This window comes from Columba livia, chromosome 3, assembly GCF_036013475.1.
Source record: "Columba livia isolate bColLiv1 breed racing homer chromosome 3, bColLiv1.pat.W.v2, whole genome shotgun sequence".
NCBI lineage: Eukaryota > Metazoa > Chordata > Aves > Columbiformes > Columbidae > Columba > Columba livia.
In genome coordinates, this window is record NC_088604.1 from 118,410,424 (window position 1) to 118,436,345 (window position 25,922).

At 41.1% G+C, this 25,922-nt stretch overlaps 2 protein-coding genes across 20 annotated transcripts in view; one reads left to right on the top strand and one right to left on the bottom strand.

The window, feature by feature from the left end:
* USP34 (ubiquitin specific peptidase 34) overlaps positions 1-11,066 on the top strand; it is a 121,054-nt gene extending 109,988 nt beyond the window's left edge. For 7 of the 15 annotated variants that reach the window (XM_065059321.1, XM_065059326.1, XM_065059323.1 and 4 more), the window contains 11 exons: positions 2,398-2,524; positions 2,865-2,972; positions 4,024-4,128; positions 4,253-4,377; positions 5,416-5,568; positions 6,496-6,619; positions 7,966-8,045; positions 8,487-8,627; positions 8,742-8,888; positions 9,442-9,601; positions 9,857-11,066. In XM_065059321.1, the coding sequence (XP_064915393.1) occupies positions 2,398-2,524; positions 2,865-2,972; positions 4,024-4,128; positions 4,253-4,377; positions 5,416-5,568; positions 6,496-6,619; positions 7,966-8,045; positions 8,487-8,627; positions 8,742-8,888; positions 9,442-9,601; positions 9,857-10,467 (1,881 nt within the window). In that variant the 3' untranslated portion in view covers positions 10,468-11,066. Of the gene's footprint in view, positions 1-2,397; positions 2,525-2,864; positions 2,973-4,023; positions 4,129-4,252; positions 4,378-4,912; positions 5,009-5,415; positions 5,569-6,495; positions 6,620-7,965; positions 8,046-8,486; positions 8,628-8,741; positions 8,889-9,441; positions 9,602-9,856 lie in introns of those variants that run through there. The other 8 variants (XM_065059327.1, XM_065059329.1, XM_065059330.1 and 5 more) reach the window with 5 other exon arrangements.
* On the bottom strand, positions 9,694-25,429 carry AHSA2 (Putative activator of 90 kDa heat shock protein ATPase homolog 2). Of its 5 annotated transcripts, none has more exons than XM_065059368.1 (12): positions 25,274-25,429; positions 24,971-25,161; positions 20,519-20,604; positions 19,769-19,883; positions 19,162-19,250; positions 18,588-18,710; positions 17,369-17,470; positions 16,361-16,412; positions 15,673-16,113; positions 14,794-14,926; positions 14,055-14,229; positions 9,694-10,438 (listed from the first exon to the last, which is right to left on the bottom strand). In XM_065059368.1, the coding sequence occupies exons 1-9, from the start codon at positions 25,351-25,353 to the stop codon at positions 15,938-15,940; spliced, it is 1,014 nt and encodes a 337-aa protein (XP_064915440.1). In that variant the 5' UTR covers positions 25,354-25,429; the 3' UTR covers positions 9,694-10,438; positions 14,055-14,229; positions 14,794-14,926; positions 15,673-15,937. The 5 variants fall into 5 exon arrangements, with proteins under 5 accessions (XP_064915440.1, XP_064915438.1, XP_064915437.1 ...); XM_065059366.1 differs by adding an exon at positions 13,004-13,101 and having other exon boundaries at positions 14,055-14,926; XM_065059365.1 differs by having other exon boundaries at positions 14,055-14,926.
* Positions 25,430-25,922: the final 493 nt, after the last annotated feature.

The window sequence follows — 25,922 nt, forward strand, 5'->3', positions numbered from 1 at the left end:
ATTTAATTATAATAAACATCTCGCTTTCTCCTCGGTATTTCCAGACACTTGTTTGAGGCGCTTCTGAGGCAACTCTCCCCATCTGTCCTGCCTGTTGCGCTTCTGTTTGCAGAGCAGATTTCTTTCTGCTGAAACTAAACCTAAAATGGAGCACACGTAGCGTATTCCCGTTGTAACTGGATATTTGCTGTATGAGACCAGGCCAGAGTTAGTTCAAAATAGAGAGGAAATAAAGAATAAATAGCACAGTGTTGAAGTGGGTGCAGTTTGGGTGTCGAGCCCCTGCCCAGCAATGGTGACACTCTACAGATCCACAGTCACGCAGGAAAAGCATAAAAGACACTGGTGAAAAAGCTCTGAACTGTTCGTGGCTCCTTGTTTAAGATGAGACTGAAAAAGGGCACATAAAACATTTATCTTGTTTTTTCCTTTGTCCTTCTTAAGATGGGTGTAAGATTTTGGATTCTGCTCAACATTTCCATTATTGAGCTGTTGGACAAGAACATGTGTTTATTAAATATATTGGCAGTGCAAAATGGGGGAGGACACCGTGTCCTTTTGAGAACAGGGCTAAAAACCAAGATTGTCTTGGATGTGTTGGAGAAAGTGTAAAAACTATGATGTGATTCATTCTTGGCATATGTAGATCGGTGTATTCAGGGAAAGATAATAAACCGGTATAAATCGTGGTGCAAGACAAGTGGGTGGGAGGTGGTTGTAGCTGTACGGCAAATGGGATATTGGAATAACTCACTTGAGGAGGTGCCAGCCAGCACAGCTGGAAGTCGTCAGGAGGGCTCGGAGTGAACATCTGTCAAGGATTTAAAGGCATTTAGCCCGCCCTAAGGCACATGGATGGACTAAACGATGCTTTGAGGTTGATTCCAGTCCCATTTTTATATGTTTTATACAAAAAATTCTCTTTTTGATGTCACTAGTTTGTGTTTTCCAGGAAAGAGTGTGATAGACAAAGCTGGAATTACAAAATGCGTTAGAAAAATTAAAAGAAAGATGGTGCAGAGCTGTTTGAAAACTGAGTTTTCAGGAGCTTGTTAGAAATGTAAGCCTGTTGAGTAATTAACTATAGTTAATTACTCCAGAATATCTGTTCCTCTTTGTCTTAAAACGCTTCCATTCAGGAAGTGTTCATGGGCTAAATCGGAACTGAGCTATAACTCTTTATACGTGAAACTCAGAAGTAGAATAAGCTACATAAATACATGTATAAAAAGGACTTGTTTAACTCTCCAGACTGACAATGGGTAATTAAGTTTATAAAGAATGTGTGATACAAGGTGCAGTTTATCCCACGTAAAACATTGCTGGATAAAACTAATGTTGCTATACAGCCTGAAATTACAAGGCCACATATTTTCACTTATTCACTGGAAGTGCTTTGCGTGGTGGAAAATACCGCGCCAAGCAGCTGGCACAGCAGATTAAATATAGTTTCTTATATCTTGTGCTACAACTTTTGCAGTTTGGAAATGAGTTGCTTTTCCTTCCCAATATTTCTGTAAAACACAGATGCCCGGAAGGTATTTTAATTTTAAAAGGAGAAGTAATTCAGCTGATGTACAATCATAGAGCGTATGTCCTTAAGCAGCAGTTTGAAAAAATGATGAGCATCTGTATTAATACTTTTTCCCCAAATTCACATTTATGTTGGTACAGCAAGATTGGGATTAACAGGTGTCTAAAAATACCGTATCTGAAATGATGCTCTGCTTATTGGGCTTTAGATAAATATGTGAAAACACTCCTAGAAAACTTTGACCTTGAGAACAATGAAGGCTGTTGTCAAATGTCTCTCTATAGGCTGCATTGGATGTGCTCACAAAAACGCTCATTTCTTGAGCTGCTTGTAGAGGGGTTAATGTTATAATAAATCTTAGAAATTCAGTTTCCCTCTGGCATGCATGTGATAAAAATTCAATACGATTCAAGTTTTTGGATTAGGCCAGAAGAACAAAAATCAGCCTTTTGGCCAAAGGCAAGTTTGGGTTTATCTCCCCATACCAGACCACCTGGTGTCCATTATTACCAAACCCGCATGTCCAGGTTAACCAGGATGTTTGGTTGTTGTAGAAGCGACTGGGTTGGTCAGTCGTTCCTTCTCTTTCCTTCTCTCTTTCTGTCCCTTTCCCCCATTTCACTCTTTACCTTTTTTTTCTGTCTCTTTCAGTAAATACACTATTTTTTTACACAGATTTGTTCTCTTTTTAAATGTTCTTTCTTTCAGAAATGTTGTGATTACATCTAGCACCGTACATTTCTATATGTCTTGTTTGAGCACAAAATAAATGTGGAAGTGGTATCTGTAGGACAAACAAAGACATGATATGATAATAAGTGTGTTAATTTGGCAACTGAAAGTTTGGTATTTTTTCCTTCTAGTCCTTTAACACGTTGCACATGATGTACCACGAGGCCACCGCTTGCCATGTCACTGGAGACCTGGTAGAACTTCTCTCTATTTTCCTTTCGGTTCTTAAGTCAACACGTCCGTATCTTCAAAGAAAAGGTTTGATTGTAACTCTTGAAAGGATTGTGCTTGTTGTCTGTTGATTAATTTCCATCACCCAAACTCTAGGATTTTATCTTGCTCGTTATCTGCGCTTAAAAACTGCACATACAGTAGGAGATACGTTTATTAACAGTTATTAAGTTGTTCCTTATCAGATTATTTATTGACAGAATATGTAACTAGATTAAGGAAGTCGAATAGCACTAGATCAGTGAAATCTAACAGATTTCTAGATTGATTAAAATCAAGCAATTCTTCAGCAGTAAAATTCTTTGCTTTATTTAATGAGCTTCTGAGAAATGAACTGACCAGATTTCCCTGTGTTTTGCGTTTGCAGATGTGAAGCAAGCGCTCATTCAGTGGCAGGAGCGAATCGAATTTGCCCATAAGCTCTTAACGCTGCTAAATTCCTATAGTCCCCCAGAGCTTCGGAACGCTTGTATCGGTAAGTCCTGCCCGGGAAGGACCCGTCCTACGCGGTTACCCGCTCTGGAATTTAAATTCCGTTTTTGCAAGTGCGAATGCTTACTAGATACTCTGTAAATTGGGGTTGCTTATGTTGATGTTGTCAATACAGCAATATTGCCGTTGTTCCTATTCTAAACGATTTGGGTTTTGTCAGGTTAAAATTAATATTCCTCCTTCCCCGAGCACGCAGACCGTGCGCACAGAAAGTCAGTCTTTGTGTTGAGAGGTGGGTTTGCCGCCTGATAAGGGGCATGATGAAGGAGTAGCTCACGAATTTAGGTGTCAGTGAATTTAGAATGAAATCCCACATCTTATCTTAAAATTCAGATACTAAGTACCGCTCCACTCGGAAGGGTGCACGGTGACCAAGTTAGTCTGAGTAACAGCTTCTAGTGTTCATTTTTATGGTCTGTTACTGGAAGGTATAATAAAGTGAGGCTTAAATAGCTTGTAGAATGGAATGAATTTGCTTTTTGAAATTGTGGATATAGACATTATACACGAGAGTCTTTTTTGCATTAAAGACCTATTTCAAAAAGGTCTAGGCTTTTTCTAGTTTAGGCTTTTAAAATATTATTTAGTGGGTATAATCCGCATTTTTATGCATGTTTATGAAGGCCTAAAGCTGTGTCCAAATGACCTTTTTGTGTGACTGTACGCATTTTCCCCTTATTTTGAGTGCCTTTCTCATTCCCCTCCTGACTGCTGCTGGTTGACGTTTTCCAGGCACCAAACCTGATACGTTTAAGAAGAAGGAAAGAGGGTAATTTTGTTGAGCTTGTACTTCGCTCAGGCTGCCACCCCTCTCCCCGGTGGCTGAGCGACCCCTGAGCAGGTTTTGTCCCAGCACAGAGGTGGAGGGACCTTGGCTGCTTCAGGGGCGTTCACTTGACGTGTTGGTCGCGGTGCACACTGAGTGATGCAAAAGGGATGTGAGAGGGAGTTTGCAAATGCATGAGCCTTAAGTTAAACTGTTTGCCGTTAAGAAATAACAATATGTAATAGCAAAAACAACTTTTTGTTTGTAGATGTCCTCAAGGAGCTTGTACTTTTAAGTCCTCATGATTTCCTACATACTCTGGTTCCATTTCTACAGCACAATCATTGTACATACCACCACAGTAATATCCCAAGTAGGTATTTCAGTGATTGTATTTTGAAGTTCTCTTACACTATTATTACTCTATCGCGTTCCTTGCTGATGTCACATATTGACCTTTTTAATATATCCCTATTTTATCCTAACTTATACTACAGTGTCTCTTGGACCTTATTTTCCATGTCGTGAAAATTTGAAATTAATAGGGGGAAAAAGCAATATTCGTCCTCCACGTCCCGAACTTAATATGTGCCTCTTGCCTACAATGGTGGAAGCCAGCAAGGTATGTAAATGTGTTGTCTTCTAAGTTGTTCTTTCTCTATTGTTTTCCCTTTGTATCAAAGTATTACAAGAATCTAGTAGCATAATGCATCTACGTTTTCTTTGTAAACAAAGCATAGCTCTTCTTCAAGATGTGTTGTCCTCATATACTCCATTCTAGTTGTGCACTCCAGAAGCACCATTTCCCTGCCCTTGGTGATACACAGCTCCATATTCCAGACACGAGGAGGGTTTGAGCCTTGTATTCAGAAAAAAAGCGAAACACATATTCTGATAATCTTCCAATCCGTTTATGGCATTTATAAAGAAAATGCAGGAAGCGCCCAGGGATTGTCCGGATGGGTTTCAGACTCTGTTAAGGTTTATTACCAGCCAGCCAAGTAGATCCTCCAGGTTTCATTAGAGTCCATTCCACCGGGACTGAGGCATAATCGACTATTTGTTTGGGTATAATACCAGGACCTGAAATACCATATAGGGCTTTAAGTCTTTTCCTTTCCATTTCCCCTTCTGTGGGCTTCCTGATGGGATGCCAGCTTCGGTGGGGCTACTGCAGAGTCACTTGCCACGTCCCATTATCACAGTTGCAGCAACGGTGGGATTCAGCTCACATCACTTTGCCTATCTAGAAGGTCAGTGTCCAGCTCATTCTGTGGTTAATGGTGATCAATAATTACCCTCAGAAGGAGATAAACGCTTACCCTCCTTCCTGCGGAGGGAACTCAGACACATGAGTCCGAATGAGGTGACTCTTCCTGGGGAGGAGTCTCTCTGACTGCAGGAAATAGCGAAATGACTAGATTTTAGATAGCTAAAGTCAGGTAAGGTGAATCCCACCCTAACAGGAATATGTATGGACAATCATTTGAAGAAGGAAAACTGGTTACTCGCTGTCCAGTAACTGCGGTTCTTCAAGATGCTTTGTCCACACAGATTCTGTGGTCCCCTCCCGTGCTGATTCCAAGTCCTGTCGTAGGGGATTCTGCTGGGTGAAGGACCTGGGCGGTGGTTGAAGCCGCCATACCCCTTGTGCCCTCAGGTACAGTGGTCGCAAGGACACACTGGGTGCAGGCACAGCCCCAGTGGACACTGCTATTCAGAAAGAATCCAAGCTCCTGCACATGGGGCCTGTGTGCACGTAGATGGGAATCTGTGTGGGCAACACATTTCGAAGAAGCACGGTTACTGTAGGGTAAGTAACCCTTCTTTTTTAAAGCTTTCCGAATGATGCTTTGTAGATTTGTGCACCGTTAAATGTGCTCTGTAACCAAAGTTTTCTAAAAAAGGCGTAGAGCAAGAAATTATCTGTAGTGGGCTTTTTTCATCGTGTATCCAGAGGTAACTGAAGTGACAGTGAAGAATGTTAACTATTTGAACTTAAAAACTCATCGTATTATATGACGTAGTAATTTACATTTTAAAATGAATCCATATACATTAGGAACCCAAAGATTTTTAAGCCTTTAGAACCACATTCACAATTACATTTCTCTGTGTTTTTCCATGCTTATTTTTCATTGATTTGATTTTATAAGATTCCATTTGTTTGCTTGAAATCTTGAGATTTCCTTTTGGCTATCTGGTCTGCAGAAGCTGACGCCATTTTAAGCAGCATAAACATCCAAAATATATTAAAATTTAGCACACAAATCCCTTGGCGTGTATTTATCGTTTGGTTTGAGACATGCCTGAAATGCTGCTTTGAAAGCTTGTGAAGCTCAGTCTTGAGAAAGTTCTGACTTGTACAGATCGTAACTGACCCATTATGATTCAAAAAGCAGTAGTGCATATTTATTTAGGTGTCCGTATATGATTTAAAATCACTGTGTTCATCTTCAAGATGTGGTATTTGCTGCCGCTTTGCATCTCCTCAGCCTGTTGATTCGGAACCCTACAATAAAAGCTTTTACTGGTGGGGGAATTGCTTTGCCGTCCCCCTCCGATCCCAGTGCCGTGCTCACGGAGATGGCACAGCTGCAATGCCATCGTGTTGTCCTGTGGGATTTGATTCAAACATTTTAAGGGCAAGAAGTGCAGGAACTTAAGCTCAGATGCTTAGGAAACCTGGTTGCTGTGCAGTTGCTTATGTAGTTTAAATGAAGCTTTCTTAAATCTTCAGGGCAAAGATGATGTTTACGATCGCATGCTGCTAGACTACTTCTTTTCTTACCATCAGTTCATCCATCTACTATGTCGAGTTGCAATCAACTGTGAAAAGTTTACTGAAACTTTAGTTAAAATGAGTAAGTATGAAGGTTAAACAGCCTAAGGATTTTGGATGTTTTTTTTCTGTGATAACTGCGAGTGCTTCTCTGCTAAGTTCCAAATTTTTAAGAAAAAGCAGAACTTGTAAAACTTGCTGCATTAGTCATTCTGGGCATTGTTTTTATCCACAAAGCCACGTGAGGTGTATAATGTAGCACAGTCTTACCTACACGACTGTGGTGCTTCAGGCCTGTCCAGAAAGGAGCTGAGGCAACCCACGAGAACTGGGTCTCCTTCCACATTTAGTTCAATACAGGACCACCAAAGGGTTTTCTGATTTTTGGTTTGGCAGTGTAAATGGGTTTGAATCAGATCCTGAACCCCCAGCATGACCCGGCGACCTGCCAGGCCGTACCTGACCACCCGCTGCCACTGGTTCTGTTGCTACTGGCTCGGGTTTATTCTACTCCATAATTCTGGGAACCATCACAACATTTAATTAAGTTTATAACCGTTCAGTCACATAGTTGGCACCCAATACTCGTTTCAGCTCTGGCAGTAGATGCCACCAATATTTGGGTGTCTTCCTGTCACAATGTAAACCAGGTTTTTTGGTGGGAGACAGAAAATGAGACACAAAGCCAGAGTTTGCTCTGTAGTCGGTGGAAAGACGTCGATTCCTTCCAAGAGCAATTTTATCTTGTGATTCTTTAAGCAGAATGAAGCACCTTCTGAAAATCCCCACTTGTTTTCTCTGCCTGTAGAAGCTGGCTAGCGAGCTATGATTAAATACCACTTCTGGACAAATAAAGCTGAACAAAGTTAATCTTGTCGAAAGTGTGATGGTAGCAGAATGTCCTTTTGATCCCTGAATCACCCATTTGCTCCTTGTTTGTCACACGTTTCTAATTGTAACTCTGGCATTTTTAGTATTTGCTGTAGGTTGTGTTAGTTACAAAGTGCACAGGGAATGTGTAACATTTGCTGCTGTTCAGTGTATCCTTTAACTGGCCTGGGCTGGGTAGCAATGGTGCTTAATAGTGAAGATTAACCTTTAAAAATTATATGCTGTTTTTTTTAAAAAACAACCATATTTAAAAGCTTAAAGCTGGCCAGTTGAAAATGTAAGACAATAATAAAAGAAGCTGATTACAAATCCAGAAGTAAAGCCAGCTCTTTAGTTTACTTTTCACTAAAGTGCTGAGGGGAGGCACGTCCTTATTAAATGTACTGTAAGAACTTCACAGACAATAGGTCTGATTATAAAACCAGCTTAGAATGGGGTCTAATAAAATGATACGGCACCTCAGCACTACTTTTGTCAGGAAATGAGTACCTCCAACAAAATGCTCACTCAGTAACTTATTTTCTCATAAAATTGCAGGTGTCCTAGTTGCATATGAAGGTTTGCCACTTCATCTCGCTTTATTTCCCAAACTTTGGACTGAGCTCTGTCAGACTCAGGTAAGAGTCCGTGGGTTTGAGTGAATGTGAAAGAGATTAACCTGAAAGTTTTAACTAGTGGGTGTTGTTTACTTATTCAAAATACTAGTATGTATATATATTCAAATTACTAGTATTCTAATAGAAAATACCTCTGCTTATGTTGCCTGTAATCTGATAAAACTTGCTAAATTGAGATTAAATTGTATTTGATCCCAGTGCATCCTTGGTCCTGCAAAATAGGACAGCGATTCACATAGCACGTAATGCTGGCACTCCTACGGAATAAATGTCCTAACAGGGAAATGTGAAATACTAATCGACAAGAATTAAACTGTGCAATTTACTGATAACCTGATAGACCCAAAATATTTTTCTCAGTAATGAAAAGCGTCAGTGGGGCTGGGGAGATGTTGCTGTGTGTCCAGGGGTGACTTTGCATCTTGTCTCTCTCGTCACCAGTCCGCGATGTCCAAGAACTGCGTAAAGCTCCTCTGCGAAGATCCAGTTTTTGCAGAATATATAAAATGTATTCTGATGGATGAAAGGACCTTTCTTAACAACAATATCGTATACACCTTTTTGACCCATTTTCTTCTAAAGGTAGGTGGTCTTTTAGGGATTATTTCTATATATATATATATATGTTATTTCAGATTTGGGATGCTGTTTTCACAGATCTTACTTCTGTGGTTTATAAACATGTTCTTTTCACAGGTCCAAGGGCAGGTGTTTTCTGAAGCAAACTGTGCCAACTTAATCAATACTCTAATTACAAACCTAATCAATCAGTATCAAAGCCTAGAATCTGACTTCAGCAACCAGAGAGTTGAAATTTCCAAAGCAAGCTCTACTTTAAATGGGGTGAGTCTTTTCTAAGCCGTTCGGGTATCGCCATAGAAACTTTTCAGTGGCATGTGGTGGGTTCTATTTAAAGAGGTTGGCATTGTTAGCTCTGCTTAGTGCTTAAGCTGGACTCCCGGTGAGAGCACGGGAGGCTGCCTAAACCTAGAGGAGCATCTCAGATGTACAGAGCAGCAGTTTGAGCTCTCCAGAATTCTCCATTCCACATGAGCACATCTCTCAGCGTGCATCCTCGGCTCTCCCAGGCTGGTGCTGGGGACCACAGGCTGAGAGGAGGCAAAAAATAACACAAAGTGCAGTGGAGTTAATCGTAGAAATGTTCTAACCCAACAAAAGCTTTCGTCTTGCAGCGAGCGGCACAGCATTGTCACCTGCTTAGCACATTAAGGTCAGCGTATTAGTTGTAAGTGGGATGTTTTGGTAGTGTTAAGTATATTTAGAATTTCATCTTTTGGATGTTCAGAACATGGTAAAGCCTCATCCGGGTGCAGGATTAATCAAATAGGAATATGAAATAAGGTTAGTTAAGGTTTTTTTACCTCTGTATTTGTAGGACCTCCGAGCACTTGCCCTGCTGCTTTCAGTGCACACTCCCAAACAGCTCAACTCAGCCCTGATCCCGACTTTACAAGAGCTTTTAAACAAATGTAGAGCTTGTCAACAACAGAGGAACTCATTACAAGAGCAAGAAGCCAAAGAAAGAAAAACTAAAGGTTTGCCTTCTATAATGGTGTCACTTTTAACAATTTGTTTGACAAACTTTTACACAATTAACACATTGTTTTCTTACCACAATTCCCAGCACTACAGAAGAAATATTATTTTATTATGGAGCTAAAATTCTAGGCAATTACATGAATTTTCTATAAGGAAATAAGTATTTAATGTGGAAAAGGATAAAAATGTGAAAAGCCTGTTATTTGGATGCGTAGGATGCTTTCCCTAAGCGAGTTTTCCTTTTTCCACAGATGACGAAGGAGCTACTCCTGTGAAGAGAAGACGGGTGAGCAGTGACGAGGAGCACACTGTAGATAGCTGTATCAGTGATACAAAGACTGAACCCCGGGAGGCGTTGACCCCAACGAGCACTTCAGATAACGAGACACGGGACTCTTCGATCATTGATCCAGGCACGGAGCAGGATCCTCCTTCCCCCGAGAACAGTTCTGTCAAAGAGTACAGAATGGAAGTTCCATCTTCATTTTCAGAAGACGTAATGTTAGCGACGCGCTCACAGCACACGGAGGAGCAGGCAGGAAACGGTAAATTTGAAGAATGCAAAGAATTCAAAGACTTGCAGACTGCCAAGGATTCCATTGGAGCCGAGGAGGACTCGGAGTTCCCTTCCACATCCATTTCCGCGGTTTTATCTGACCTGGTGGATTTGAGGAGCTGTGACGGTCAAGCCTTAGCATCCCAGGACCCGGACACGGGTTTATCCATGAGTTGTGGCCATTCCAGAGGACTCTTCAGTCACACGCAGCAGCATGACATTTTAGACATGCTGTGTAGGACCATTGAGTCGACGATTCACGTGGTCACAAGGATATCTGGAAAAGGAAACCAAGCTGCTTCTTGACATTAGATGGAGCATGTCTGCTTTTTTAACATTTTTTTCCTTCCCCCCCAAAACGCTGTTTGTATAAGTTTTGCTTATTTCTGTTTTGTGCTTCAGTTTGTCCAGTGCTCTCTGCTTGAATGGCAAGATAGATTTATATGCTTAATTCTTGGTCAGGCAGAACTCCAGATTTTTATTGTTTTTTCCTTTTTTTCTTTCTTTTTTTTTTTTTTTTTTGCATCTACCGTACACTTTCTTAAAGGGCAATCAGATAATGGATATGCTTTATGTAATTAAGAGTTCACTGTAGTGGCTTTCATTTAATATGGGTGTCTGGGAGAACAGGGCCTCCTTGCCCTGTATAATGTAATTTAAACTTATGGCATTTTTACTGTGTATAATATGGTGTCCTCTGTGCCAGTTTTGTACCTTATAATAGAGGCAGATTGCCTCAGATCACTGTGGTTCTTATTATCAAAATTAAGTTTACTTGTATACTAAACAACCACAAGAAATTTGATTCTGTAAAGAATCCTCTTTAGCTGTGGCCTGGCAGTATATATATGGTGCTTTATTTAACAGAATACCTGTGGAGGAAATAAAGCACACTTGATGTAAAATTAATTGTTTTATTTTTATTGACATGATCAATTGCTATTCTGTGCACTTCATTAAACTGATTGTGATGACTTTTGTTTATAACATGTTGCTTCAGTCTTTGGATTTCTCATCAAAGACAACTTCAAAAATGACATGGGTGCAGAGAAATGGTGATCAAATGTATGTAATCTATGTAAATCTTGGTCCTCTTCTGGTTTACTTTGCATGAATGCTCTTGAAGGGACTGGTGGTTGCTTTTTTCCCTACTATTAGAACACGAAGTGGTGGCAGAAGCCAGTGGAACTTTTAATTTTGTTCTTTTTAACCTGTGTCAGGCATTCTCTCCTGCACCACCTGCAGACTCACCGCCTTTCTCCCTGGGCCCCTCCGCCCGGCTGCTTCCTCGCTCTGCTGACACCATCTCCCCCAGACGCTGGAGCGACTCTCACCTTGCCCCCTCGTTTCTCCTGTTACTTCTGAGCAATGGCCATTTCCTATGCGATCTTTCAGCCTGTCTGTGATACTGGTTTTAATATCTGATTAAACTCCATTTTCAGCTTCATTTTCCAGTTGCTTAGCTCATTTTTCTATTGCCTTCATAACATATCCATGTCCTTTTTCTCCCAAATTCCTTCATTCTGTCTGCCATTTAATGCAGGTTAGCATAATTTGTTTCACCACTATTATGTGATACTTTTGTGTCTCCTCTTTCTATCTTTGAATCTACTCTTTTTACCACCTGTAATTAATTACTCATATCTTTTTATACTTTTATATTAAGTTTATCCTTTATATATATAAATATATAAAGTTTATGTTCCCTTTTATTAACGTTTTTATTCCTGCATTTACAGCCACTAGATTGATGCTGGTGAGTAATTAAGTTGGTGTCATTATTCAGGCATGAAGTAATAATGTTTTCACTCTCTTTAGGAATAATTACCCTTTTGATCAGCTTTTCCATAGATTGTAACTTTGGAGGAATCAACAGCTTCTCGTCTGAACTTCTACATAGTGAGTATCAGAATTCATCTACCACATCTTCTACCGACCCAATCATGGTTGGGTCTTCAGGAAGATACTTCCCAGCGACTGAAGCACCATTGGGTGAGTAATCCCAATTAATTACTCTTATTAAAAAATGTGCATCTGATTTTTGGTAACATCTGACTTCACCTCTCAGCTATTGCACTTTGTTGGCTTTAGCACCACAACTCTGTTACTGAAGACTTGGATACTATCTTTTAGGATAGCTGTTTCTCATTATTTTGAAAGCCCTTTTTGAAGCATGTACCAAGTATGAACAGTATCTAATAATACTTCCTAAATGATACAGAAATAATACACCCTCCTTCCTCTTCCCAGATGCTTCTCTGCACAGCTGCCTGCTACTGACTAGACCCCGAAGTTGTTTTTACAATGTTTTCCCCTACAGACCCCTGGATCTGTGATTTGCAAATGCCAATTTTGCATTTTCCTGTGAATTATTTTCCCACAAACACAGAACTGCCTAATTCAAATCCCACTGCAAGTCCATTGGTTTGATAACCATTTTCCATAACGAAGTTATAATTTCGGATCGTGTTTCAGCGATGCGGTACCATGGGGTTCAGTGCTTTTCCAAGTACCTTTGCACAATGCAACAGGCAGCATACATACAGCTGTGTGAGGCCAGCAGCTGCCTCTGCAACCTCTGGGAAAAGCGACATCACATCTGACAAGACACTAAACCCCACATTGATTGGCTTTAATTGAATTACTATCCTGTAATTCTAAATTTACAGAAAACTAGCTTTTCTATTATTTTGCTTAAAAACTGTGTCATGATTACGAAAGGTATAATTTGTCTTATGCTCTTCCCTTGCATTACCTTCCAGTTTCCCCCTTGAGCATTCCTGCAATTTTTACTGGGCATTTTTTCCCAATATTCAGGTTTTTAAACAAAAGTAAGCAGTACCTGCACAAATTTGTCTCCGCTTCCATATCCTCAGTTGCACCTGTTTCTTTTCTCCTTGTGTCCCTCCCGATTTCTTCCGTTGTATTTTCCTTCTTTTACTGTAAGTCAGTTTTTTTGTTTGTATTCCTCTGCTTTCAATAATGTTTTAAAATCCCTTTCTTTGAAAACCCCCATCTTTAACTGGCTTCCTCAGTCTCTTAAAGCTTTTATTCTTACACGGCTCATCCCACCTCTCATTTAATACCACAAGCAAAACTCTTTTCCTGGTCCTGCTTTGTTGCTTCTTTCATACTGTCCTCTCTGCTCATTTGACTCCTTAAAAACACATGAATTCCAATAAATCTGAGCCTACTTCCCTCAAACTCTCTACATGTCTCTCCACCCCTGCTATTTCTCTTTTGTTATATTGGGAAAATTTTAGGATGGGGAAGCTTTTCACAGACATTTGTATTTAGAAAACAAACTATGTTTATGGTACTGTCATTTCTTTATGTGTGATACTATCATATCATTACCATACTGTTAACTAAATAATACGTAATTCCTAACTCTGCTCCATCCAGCTCAAGGGCTGGGGGATAACAAGTAGTTTAATACTTTTTGGTTTTATTAATATTATAATATTAAACTCTTGGAGACTCTGAGAAATGTTAGCACTCAGGAATAAGTTTTGCCTCTCCCAGATGATGACTGTCCCCTTGATGCTGTGGCTGGCTGGCAGTGCCAGACATTGTCCTGCAGGCTGCCTGCTACACGTAAAATGAACTTGTCTTTGATTTTTCTCAGTTCCAGAATAACTGTGCGGAAAAACTGAACTTTCAGGTCAGCAATACAGGACTAAGTCAGCCAAGTTCCAGCACATCCAGCGAGGATGGGAAGAGTGCAGGACTGCTGCTGAAGCAAAAGGAAAAATGTCCCTTTTTTGACTCTAAGGACAGTCATCAGGAGCTGTCTGCCCATTTTGTACACCAGGCTGGCCTACAAGCAGGATTAAAAGGTAGGTACTTTGTGGTTTTAGCTCAACAAAGCTTGTACAGATTGTCAAACTTACAGCTGTGCAGGCACGAAGGAAGAAGAATTGTAAAGGCAAGGTCATCTTTGCTTCACTCCCCTTTCCTTCAAGAGGAAACGAGGGCTGGCTGGGGCTGCTCCTCCTCACACAGTCCTGGACCTTCCTGCAGCAGCTGCTGCGTTTTCTGGGGGCTCTGGAAGTGAGTGGTGCAACACTGCCAACACAAGTAAGTCACTTCTTTTTTACCACTGATGACTGGCAATTGATCTAGTTGAACACGCCTGCTAGTGGAAGGAGACGTGAAAATTCAGACTAGCAAAACACAAGTCGTGGGCACTTGTGACTCTCAGATGGGTTTTTTAGTTAGGAAGGAAAACTGTGGAGCCAGTAGGATACACTGTTTGAAGAAACTTGTGATTGGATTTAACATCCTACTCCCACATGCCATATTGTCACAAAAATCCCTTGGGCAGTCTATAGACAAAACTGACCTCGGTCTAAAACCTAGATTTTCTATTTCAAGGTTGCCCTTTTGTCAACCAATGCTCTAAATCATTTTTGTATTCAAAATGTTAGGGCCTTGTCCTTGAATATTTATCAAAAAAGGTAACAATTTTTAGCATTTAGAAAAAGGAAAATGCTAAAACATAAAATTTCTGAAGAGGCTGTTTCCACCCTCTACCTGGACACCTAAAACACACACAGTGTGACCCTTAGTGACCAGTCTGTACATCTGTCCTATCACCGTGAGGTGTTTGTTCCCGTTACTACAACAAACCTCACTGAAGTTCAAAGAAAATAACTGACTGCAAACTTTTCAGGGAAAACCTCGCCTGTAGAAAAGAGGAGCACATCTTTATCTTCTGGATGATGCAAATTTATGAGTGGTAAGGTTGACATACATTGGTGTCCTGTAAAAATAAAATATATAGGACTTACTTAACTTCTATACATACTTAATTTAGCAGAATCAGTTAATAGAGAAAATAAACTATGTAAAATCACGTATTTTATTGAGCCAACTGTGTTTTCCAAAGGCAGCTTGCCCTTTTTTGGTCAATTTGTTTCAAATTGCATACTTAAGTCATACATTTTATAAAGCCTTTGAGAATTAAGCTGTCCCTGGTAACCTCAGTGCGGTTTAATTAAGAATAACAGTTATTTACTTTCAGTATTTCAAATGCCCTCCTGTCAAATTTCTCTAACAAAAAGTTGCTCACTTTAATTTGAGCTACGGAATTGCAGAGGGCCATGAATCACTTAAGTGGAAGGTTTACAGAACTGCAAAATGAAGGCTTTGTTACTGTTTCCTCCATAATAAATTTCACACCGAGGTCAGGTAAGGGAGTCCAGTGCATGCAGACTTAAGCGGTAACTACCATACCAACCCAAATTACATGACATTAATTATCTTTCCCTAAAACTGCCTACAGCATTAGAAACAAATTCAGCCTGCAGTTAAAGCAATCTTAAGAAGTATTTAAAGAGGCTGTAAACTATATCCCCCACATTTCTCCAAAGATCTAATCAGCAGTTTTATAATCCCTTTCAGCTCCCCTCTGATGGGCACCCATCTCCTAGAAGGACTTAATTTTGCCACTCGATACATTGAGTATTAAAGAACTACAAATGCTTCCTTTCGATTCACGTAGCTTACCTGCCTATGACAGCAGTGCTCTACTGCAGCTGAATCGTAATTGCTCTCTGAAGTCACGGGCAAACAGATCAGTTTCTGCAAGTGAAGTTGTTTATAATACATAGTCTGACTTACTCCCCACGTCATTCACTAGAAATCCATAAATAATGCTTAAATTATATACAGTATTATAGCAGTGGGTCTTTATTCTTCCCCCAAATAAATTACTTTGAAGTTAACCAAGTATAAAAAGTAATGCCCTAAAAACAAAAATACAGTGCTGTTCTCATTCCATGGTGTCTTGGGATTGTTGCAGTAAAATACGTATTTCTTCAAAATACTGCTGTTTCCAGCATCGTCTTGTACTTTCTTCATTCGAGACGGGAACTCCTTTGCACTCTAACTGCAGTTCCGTTTGAGCAGCCAGATCCTTGAAATTCAAGGCAACCATCGCATAATGTTCTAAAGGAAGAAAATACGACATTTCAGTAGTGTGTTTTTTAAAGGCTTACATCTGTTGTTGATAATTTCCTATCTATCTGCTTTTGCGTGTGCCTGAGCAAGGCCTGTTTTCACAGGTGACAACTGCTACAGCCACCAGGCTGTTCTCCACAGACGGAGCTCGCGGTTAGCACAGCTGTCACCTGTCATGTTTGTTCCTTCTCCCCGCCAAGTGTCACCTCTGTTAGAGGTCCTGAGCGAGACTCACCATCAGGCCAGCTTCTACACCTCCACTTCAGGACAATTCTCTGGTTTGGGACCTGTAAGGAGAGAAGGAGGTTCTCCTCAGTAGAGTTTGAGATAACTCATGTTATGACTGCTCGATGCCAATTCTCCCAAAAAACAAGGAGATGAGTATCGTCTTATGTAATAGCAGTAGACCCGTGCATGTAAACAATATGCAAAGACTGTGTTCTTAAATAAACTGTTTTCATCAAGCTCTCAGTTTGCTGCATTCCTGTGGTCTGTTCCCTCTGTGGGAAAAGGCCATGATGATTAATGACTAAACATTATACATGGGCTTAAGTTTATATTTTGACTGTTCCATTTAAATAGTTCCTTATCTAATTGTATTGACATCACTCAGCTTCCCTAATGAGATGTTACCACTGCAGCCACTCTCAGGTGTTACACTTCTGCAGTGTGAACGTTTTCAGACTGGGCCATTTCTGGAGTGAACAAACCTTTGATTACCTTGAACTGAGAATCCAGTTTCCACAGCTTTGCTTTTTCAAAAGTTGTCCAATTGTCAGTGGCACTTACTGCCCATCATCTGGATGGACATAAGATACCAAGTCTAAGGTCAGCAAATGTGAAAATGATTTTTCAGAGATTTCAAAAATGGAGCTGAGCTCTAATTATCAATTCTTCAGTTCTATTTGCAAAAGCATTCAATCAGGAAGAGTGTAACAGAGATCATTTCTCCAGTTCCATGAAGAACTGACAGGCATTTGGGAGATAACCCTGCTTTCTCACTGCTCCTAGTAAAAAAGGATAGTGCTGAGAGCTTTCTCCCTGCCGTGCAGGTCATTACGTATAGTCAGCAACTGCTCTTTTGATGGGAAAGAAAAATTACACAATAGCATTTTTTTTGGCTTTGAAATAGAGAAACTGCAAATATGCATTAGAGAAACTGACGCTATCTTTCAGCTCAGAGTCTAACACCCCCCCTCATATCACTCCCCAATTTTTAAAGGGCAAAGTAGGAGCTTTTTACCAGTTCTGCATATTCACCGCTGACAAAGCCATCGAACATCTGAAGTTTGCCTCCTTTCTCAGCTTCAACCACGGCAGGACATTTAGAAAACTTCTGTACCAACTAGGAAAAAGAATAGAGCACAAGTCAGTTAACTACAAATGTATACTATTATATAATGCACCACATTATCAGACAAACGAGGTTTGCTGAAGAAATTAAACAGTAATCTACCTAAGAGTCTAAGTACTAATCAGGCTTTTCATTTTATACAGCCCTGGGATCTGTGGTTTAGCAAGGGCCAGTGAGGGGACAGAATGACACTAAATGCTGAGAAGCCTCTGATGGTAAAGATGCAAAGACTCCAGCCACCTGCAAGGGCCATGGACAACGCACATATTATACATCTATACATGCAGACATACATAGACACGACTTGCTGAAACTAACTTTGGAAATGAGCTCAGAGCAATTATTGTTTCCCACTGGTACTGTTGGGATGCTAATATAAAGGTCTCTGATACTAGTCCAGGCACTTCTGAAGGATGCAAACATAAAATCAGTAATTTATTTTTTTTAATCCAATAATTAATCTATAATTAACGTGCATCTGTGCCATTACTGAGCACTTCAAGCTCCTGAATGGCAAGTACTTAAATAAAACCACTAAGTTTTTTCTACCTAGCAAAGTGTGAACTGCATACAAACTACATAAAGATGCAGCTTCGCTTGTTTAGTTGGCTCTTCTTACTATTAAGGTAGCAACTGGCAAAAAAAAAAAAAGGTCTAAGCCACTCTAAAAATGAATCTCTTATTAAAAAGTGGAATGATGCTACTGCCACCTTCTAGTGCTTGCTGATTGCTATTGCAAGAACTTGACAACTTGTCAACGAGGTCAGCTACCCAGACTTTGTTCCTAAACTGACACGCTGCCTCAGCAACTGTCACCTCCTTCTGCTTTTTCACCACTCAAATGCCGCAGTTGCTTAGAAGATGAAGCTTCCAACAAAAATTGAAGAGCAAATAATGACAACAGAACTACAAACACTCAGTGAAGTCACAAGAAAAGGGCAGCACATGAAACCTTCAGTTTCTGGACAATCACATCTCTTTATTTAATGTACTTAAGGAATATTATCTGTACTGGACACTAGAAATATGACACATGTATTATTTACACAACTATTCAGACACAACAGCATCCGCAGTAAGTTATATTGCTACTGAAAGTATCACTTACTTCCTTAGTTGTGAAGATGCTATAAAGTTCATCTGCTGCAGAGTTGAAGATCTCTCTCATAAGTATCTTCACTGTTGGAATTTTTACACCAACTATATCCAAAGACTGTGGTGAAACAGAATCCTGTAAAGCAAACAATATTCACATCAATGAGTGCAAGATCAAACATCTAGAAATTCCAGAATGCAGGACTGTTGGTTACCTGTGCATTCTTATACTGTGCTGTGAACATTCATTAATTATACAACCTATTGCCATATTCATTTAACAGTATTATTAATCAGTACTCACTAAATTAAGTTACATAAATCATGAGAGTGTGATTTGCTCCAAAGACACCTGAAGTTAACTTCAGACTGGGGGACAGAAATGCTGCCCTTCTCCTCCTGTGCCCAGGATCTGTGACATGTCATTTCAATATCACAGGCCCTGAGCACAGAGATCGGGGGCAGTTCCACCCCGCAGGCTTTCACTTTTGCAGATAATCACAGGAATATTCAATTGTTGCCACAGCAAAATCTGTATGGACTACATTTATGGCAACGTTAAATTCATACACTTAAAGCCAACATACCTGCACGGTGTTCCCAATCAGTTCTCGCTCAGCAGCCAGCTCCTGACCAACGGTCGCTTTTGTTGGCAGAATCATTCCCAAGGTGAACTCTGTAAAGAAACACACTTTTCGGTATGAAATTGAGCTGCACAGCCACCCTGACATTCAGATAGGTAATGAAGATTGCTGGGTAGAACTGTGGAGAACAGGAGCACAGAATGGGACGTACTCCAAGCCAGAGTTGCCCCACCTTACCCATATGTTTTTATTAGCCACAGAGTCTAACAGCAATTTCCATTAAAAACATGTTTTTTTTCAAAGTTACCTGACCCAAAATTAGTAACATGTGCTCATTAAAGAACGCACCATCTTCCAAGAACTTCTGAACAGCGTCCAACCAGTCAGTCTGCAGGTCACTGCAGTCAGTATGTGTAACACAACACAGCCTACAGAAACTTCTGGACACTGTCATGTTTGATAGCAAGTCAGATTTTGACTGGCAGGACTAACTTATCTCAGCCAGTGACAATTCAAAACACTACAAACCCAAAGACTTCTCAACATATTACCAATCTATTCAAGAAAGACAACTGCATTAAACCAAACCTAACATACTGGTTTTAATTACCTGTTTTAAGTGCTTTCAGGTAATCTCTCAGGGCCTCTCTGACTTTTGTGGTTCCTGCAGTTCTCATAAGTTCCTTCAGAACATCGCCTTCCCCTTTCTTTTTGCTAACGTTTATCTAAAAACAGAAAAATTACATTATCTAAGCAGCATGTAAACACAAGCCTTTTGCATTCTGGCAACAAAGTATTTTGGCTTTGTTTACTATATTCAGAGGACAGCTCCAATTTCAAGTTCATTATCTTCTCAGTATATCCTGCCTTTCCTAAAATAAGTCCTCTTGGGTTTTGACTTCCATTAATGTTGTATCTCACCTCCACAGTAGCTTAGTCATGCTTATCAAGTATAAACAGAGCTCCCTACTACACAACAGAGGTTGAGGAATCTGTGGAAGCGACAGTATCAACTGCTACACAACCAACAAGGAGATTCCTCAAGTTCTTATGTTTTTTGGGGAGATGAGAGGGTGATGCTTTAAAACCATAACAAGCAGAGTTCTTCTCAAATTTGTAGTTAGTATATCATCACAAACAATAATTAGCAAAGAAAATTGTGCATATTCCTAGTAGGCAAATTTGAGAACAGAGCTAAGTCATTATTCCAATTATAAAAATGAAAACATAAAATAAACTATGCAAGTGTAATTACCCCACTTAATCACAGGATAAATCAAAAATATGATGCCTATATGTTGATTAAGGCTTTATTTAAGAATTCTGAACCTATATAGCCGTATCAGTATTTCACACCTACCTCTGTATCATCTACCTCATTTTCTTCTGACAGGTTAGGAATTTCAACAGATCCCTTATGTTTCTCACCAGACTCTTTCACTGTACCTGTATTAACATAACGAATTCTTAAATGCATTATTAAAAACTATTTCCCCCATAGCAAGAATTTTATGCTTGGAAATGAGTTGTACAAAAGAGTTACTTGAAGCAAGTTGTCCAGAATCTAATTTAAAGGGACTAAATAGCATCCAAAAGTCTCAAATGTGTCAGTACTTTTCGCATTCTCAGAACTGTGTTTTCCTGTACAGAAGCATCCAGCTATGTAAAAGCACACAGGTACATCTGCTCACTCAGCGCTACCCTTCTGCTGCTCTCACCTGCAACCCTCAGCTGTCCCAATGCTCTCTGCTTCCAACGTCCGCCAACACAAAATGTGAATCTAAACAAGGGTAGGGAAAAAACAACCTCTTCTTCCCTTAAATTTGTCTGCCTTTTATGCAGAAGCTCCCTCAAATGCCAACTATTCCTTCTTGAATACCTGAAAAGCTCCCAATATACAGGCATGTTACCATAAAACGTATGTATGTGTAATAGACAGGTATACAACTGAATTTTTTTACAAATAGGAAACTTCACATGCAATTTTTTTAGCACACTTGTCGTTACTCTTAATAGCTTTGCTGCGAGCTGCCAGTCATCACTGTGCACATCAGAAAGACTTTGCAAGAACAGAAATTACGCTCCGTGTCTGCATCCTGCTGGGCAAAGGCCCACTGACGCTTACGTACACGGCTCTGTGAACGTGCTCTGGGATAGGAAACCCAGACTGTATTTCATTGCCTCAGACCTTACAGAGAAAAGGCTGAATTTAAGGTCTGACACTTTTTTTTCATTACACTGAAAAGTCTGTCCCCTTGCCTTGCAAAAACATTTAGTTAGTTTTTTAAACTCTTTCACTATCTGGAAAGCAATACCAGAAACATGCAGCTCTAACCCAAATCCAGTTATCTTCTTCATACTGTTCTATCAGCTTAGTTGTAAAAACATATGAAACACAACAGTAAGCTTTATCCATCAGCAAAACTCCAAAAAGCAAACAAACCGTGTTAAGCATGACTGCAAAACGGGAATTATCATGAAGATAGACATAATATTTCTTTGGATTCTCATACCTTCAAAGGAGTTACCTAGACTAAATATCACCCTCATTATTTTTAATTACTACCCTGAAATGACCACCACGCTATAAGGGCCATTGTACACGGATATAACCTAACATGCTTCTGGTCAAAATCACAGTGAAGTACACAAACACACACTTGGATGTTTCTTAGCAAGAAAAAAAGTGAATGATGGTTAATAACACAAAGTGGGGTACGGTGCAAAGACCCCTTGCTAGTCAGAAGCTAAATCAATGAGGCATCAAGCAGTAGGCAAAGTCTGTTAATCCAGAGGGAGACAAGCACATTCACACAGTGAAGAGCTGAACTAGAAGATCACTCTTGGGCTTCTCAAAGTCTCCCAGGAGAACCAGTCAGCTCAAGCACAAAGCCACGTGAACTAGTTAATTATACAGCTAGAACACTTCTGTGCCCAACACAAATCACATGCAGCTCCCTCAACTTCACCGCTTTCTGCCAGTTCCGGGTTTAGTACAGGCAAAACCACACAGTGTTCTCTTTGCAGATAATAAAACAAGTCTTATTTTCAGCTACTCTCCACAAAAGGAAGTGCAAGCATGCAGGAAGAAGTTTTTAGGAGCAAAACACAAACCTGGCTTCTATCCATTCAACTAATTTATTAACGATCTTCACAAGTCTTAAAGATTCCCAAATAACACAGGCCAGATGACAAATTTAAATACACAAAAGCAGTACACAATATTATTTTTCCCATTCAAAAACCTGCCTGACCAAGGGACTAAAGCAGATGCATCTGTGCCGGAGAGCAAAGTCCCATCAGTTAACAGAGCTGACTGGTCAGCCCTACACAGGCAGAATGTTGGTACAGCTTTGCATTTTAGTATCACTGCAATGTAAGCAAACCTATTATATTTTTATCAAACAACCAAATTATTTGTTTGAATCCCGTGGGACTCCAATAACAGACCTAAGAATAAATTATTTTTCTGTTTCCTGTCAATCTGCTATTTTAGAAAATGACTAGTGAAAGCACATCTCAGGAAGACCTACCTATAAACACACCATTGAAATACCTAGTTTTAAAGGGACATACATGTATTCCTAAAGCTTCCATCACAATGTAGAATAAATCTACTAAAATCCTCACCACATCTTCAAATAAATGACAGAACAACCGTTTTGCTCAATTTTAGTGCCGTTAAGTACCCTTAGTTCCTCAGTTTCTTGTTGCTCTGTAATCTAAATTGCTAAGGGCAATGTTTTTCCAACATCAGACTTTTCAAATTGGCTGCATATTTCAGAATTTATATAATCTGTTTGTTATGTACTGAGATTTTAATCACAGCATCAATTACTGGTTATCCTAGAAGACTTGCAGAGGAAATAAAAAGAGCAATTAGTGTTTTTAGCAGTTCAGTCTGAACTCTCATTTCTAAGTCAGAGCTCCCAGAAAACACACGACATCATGGCTGTCAAATTAAGAAAAAAATCAGCCTCAGCTCTTTCAGAACTTTACTGTGTAATAACAAACTCCTTTAAAACTAAGCTCTCAAAGACAGTGCTAGAGTTAGGTTATAGTTGGACTCAATGATCCTGAGGGTCTCTTCCAAATGAAATGATTCTATGCTTCTACTCACCCCTCAGCGCAACACTGAAATGAGCAAAGTATCTAATAAAAATTATAGTTAAACACTGAAAAGCATGAAGACCGAACAGAGGAAAAAGAATTTAGAAGGAATTTATACAGAAATATCTACCTACTGCTATGCCTTATACACTGAAATAAAACCAAACTAACCAATATTTAAAACGTATATGATTTTAACTTATCTTGAAAAAAATCAAAAAGCTCATTACAATTATTTAATAAACTGCATTGGCGTAAACTGCACAACACAGCATGATGTCTGCCTTCCTCTGTTAACATTTAGATCACAACTGCTAAGTGTGTTCTTAGTTTATAACACACTTGTAACATTTAAAACATAGTTATCTATCAACATGAACAAAAATAAATAAATAACAGTACTTCTTTAAGTCCCCTGTTATTGCGGGAGCAGACTTCAATACCCAATCTGTTCAAACAGAAGCACTGGTCTCTGCATCAAAATAAATGTTATAATCCCAGTTGGCCAAACCAGTAAAACCAGTCACTGAGGAACTGCACTGGAAAGGAGAAGCGCAAAACGCAGCCAGCGGCACCTGAACACCGATCCACAGCCTATAGCCCTGTTTTGGGGCACAGGAACTAAGAGGGGAACACTAACTATGGCCCTTGGTATTGCCACCGCCTGTAGTAAGTCCTAAGGCCTAAGAAATAGGTAGGCAAAGTATTTTGGAGCGGAACAACCTGTCATTTGGCAGTACATCCATGTACAACTTGCCCGTACAAACGCTTTTTATCAGCTCTTCCTACTTCTTACTCCAACGCATGAGTTTTAAGCATCTACTAAATGAAAATAATTCCTTGATGTTACCAAAAGATACATTTTCAGGTCGCTCTGCAAAGAGCGAGCTGCCATAGCACAAGCGCAGTGGAGGATGAACCTCCAAGAGCTGGTGCTGCGAGCAGATGTAGCACAACAAAAATGCACAGGCAATACCAGCATTACCCCAAATTATCCAGAATTGTTTCCTTATTCCCACTGAACGGGTTTTTCCTCGGGTAACTCATTATCCTCAGTGTAAACTACACTCAATTTTTTGAAACATCTGCACCTCCACACTTCTTAGTTTCTCCTGTTTCCTCCTATGCACACGCATTAGCACGCAGCTGCTATCTCTGCACATCAGGAGAGCAAAACAGTTCAAGCATGTTATTGGAAGTGTAAATAGAAGTATTTACTTGTTGCAAAGTAAAATGAGTAATACTGTGCTGTGAAAATAATGCTAAGAAAGGTGTATAGCATAAAAAAATTGAAGGGGGAAAAGCCACATGCTAGGGTTTCAGGATCATTTAAAAATAAGCATTTATAAGGTTTCAGGCCCACGCGTCTCCTGCAATCATCCCTACGACTGTGATTCACTACAGTGAACCGAAAGGAGGCCGTTTTCCGACCAAAGGAGACAGCTGACTTTACAAAGTGATCACCCAGAGTAAATCAGCTTTGCAAATACCAGGACAAACTGGAAGTTTGTCTCTTTCCTGCCATGAGGGCCGGGAAAAGCTTCGCAAGCCCGGAGGAGCCTCCCCCGCCTCAGGCTGAGGCTCCTCATCCCCCGCGGGGCCCGAGCCTGAGGAAGCCCCACAGACAAACGCCTCAGGGGGGCCCGGCACCGCTCCCCCCGCCACGCCGGACCCCTCAGAGCCGCCCCCTCGCCCCCCATACCTCTCCAGCTGAGGCGCAGGTTCCACTCGTAGAAGAAGATGAGTTTCCCTTTGCGGCTGCTGCAGGACGCTTCCCCTTCCACCTGCTTCAGCTCGCTGATCTCGCAGCGCCCGGCCTCCCCTTCCACCGCCAGCCCCACCAGCACCTCCCGCAGCTTGCTCTTGGACCAGCTGGTCGCGTCCCGCTCCGTCCTGCGCCGGGAAGCGGGGCCGTTAGGCGCTGTGTCCCCCCCGCTCCCCTCACAACATCCCCTCACAGACTCTCCCGCCTCACGGAGCCCAACGGCCGCGCCGCGCGCCTCACCAGTGCCAGTTGTTGACGTTGGTGGCGTCCGCGCGCTCCTCCACGATCCAGCGCGGGTCCCCCTGCCCCCACTTGGCCATGGCGCTGTCCCCCCCTACCCGCCCTCCTGCCCTCCCCTCACCGCCCGGCCCCGCCGCTGCGCCACGGCCGCCGCAGCGCCCGCCTCCGCCCCGCCGCTTCCGCCCGCCGGCCGCCCCGACAGAACCTGCCAGAAACTTCGAGGCCGCGCCGCCCTTCTCCCCGCTCCCCCCCCCGCTCCCGTCACCTCACACCCGCCGCGGAGCCCCGCTCGCTTCTCGGCGGCGTCGGGCGGCTCGTCCTCCGTACAAACCACCGCAGAGTCTCCTCAGGGGCGACCGGCTGCTCCGCGGCGCCCTGCGGGGAGGAAAAGCAGCGTGTAACCAGACAAACATCAGCCACTGTCTTAAAAAAAACGGGCAAAATGTAGGAAACAATCACTTCGCAAATATAATAGCCCCAGGCAGGAGCTCTCAGCAAAGCGTGTTTTAATAAGGATTTTGCAAGACCGGGTGTAGGCAAACATAACAGGGCAAAAAGCCCCCGCTTATATCCCCCCAAAATCTCAGCCGCCATTTCCATCCCGTTTCCCCAGTGGATGGTACCTGAGGGTTTACAGACCACGCAGACA

Bases quoted from the DNA above. Each gene is read 5' to 3' on its own strand.
- AHSA2 (XM_065059368.1), bottom strand. From the start codon at position 25,353: ATGGCCAAGTGGGGGCAGGGGGACCCGCGCTGGATCGTGGAGGAGCGC. The intron at 19,884-20,518 runs GTAGGTGTGAAA...TTCTGTTTTTAG, and splicing joins ATGAGGTAGATGATACAGAG to ATAAACGTTAGCAAAAAGAA. The intron at 16,413-17,368 runs GTAAAAAGCTCC...CTCTCCTTACAG, and splicing joins GCGGTGAATATGCAGAACTG to GTCCCAAACCAGAGAATTGT.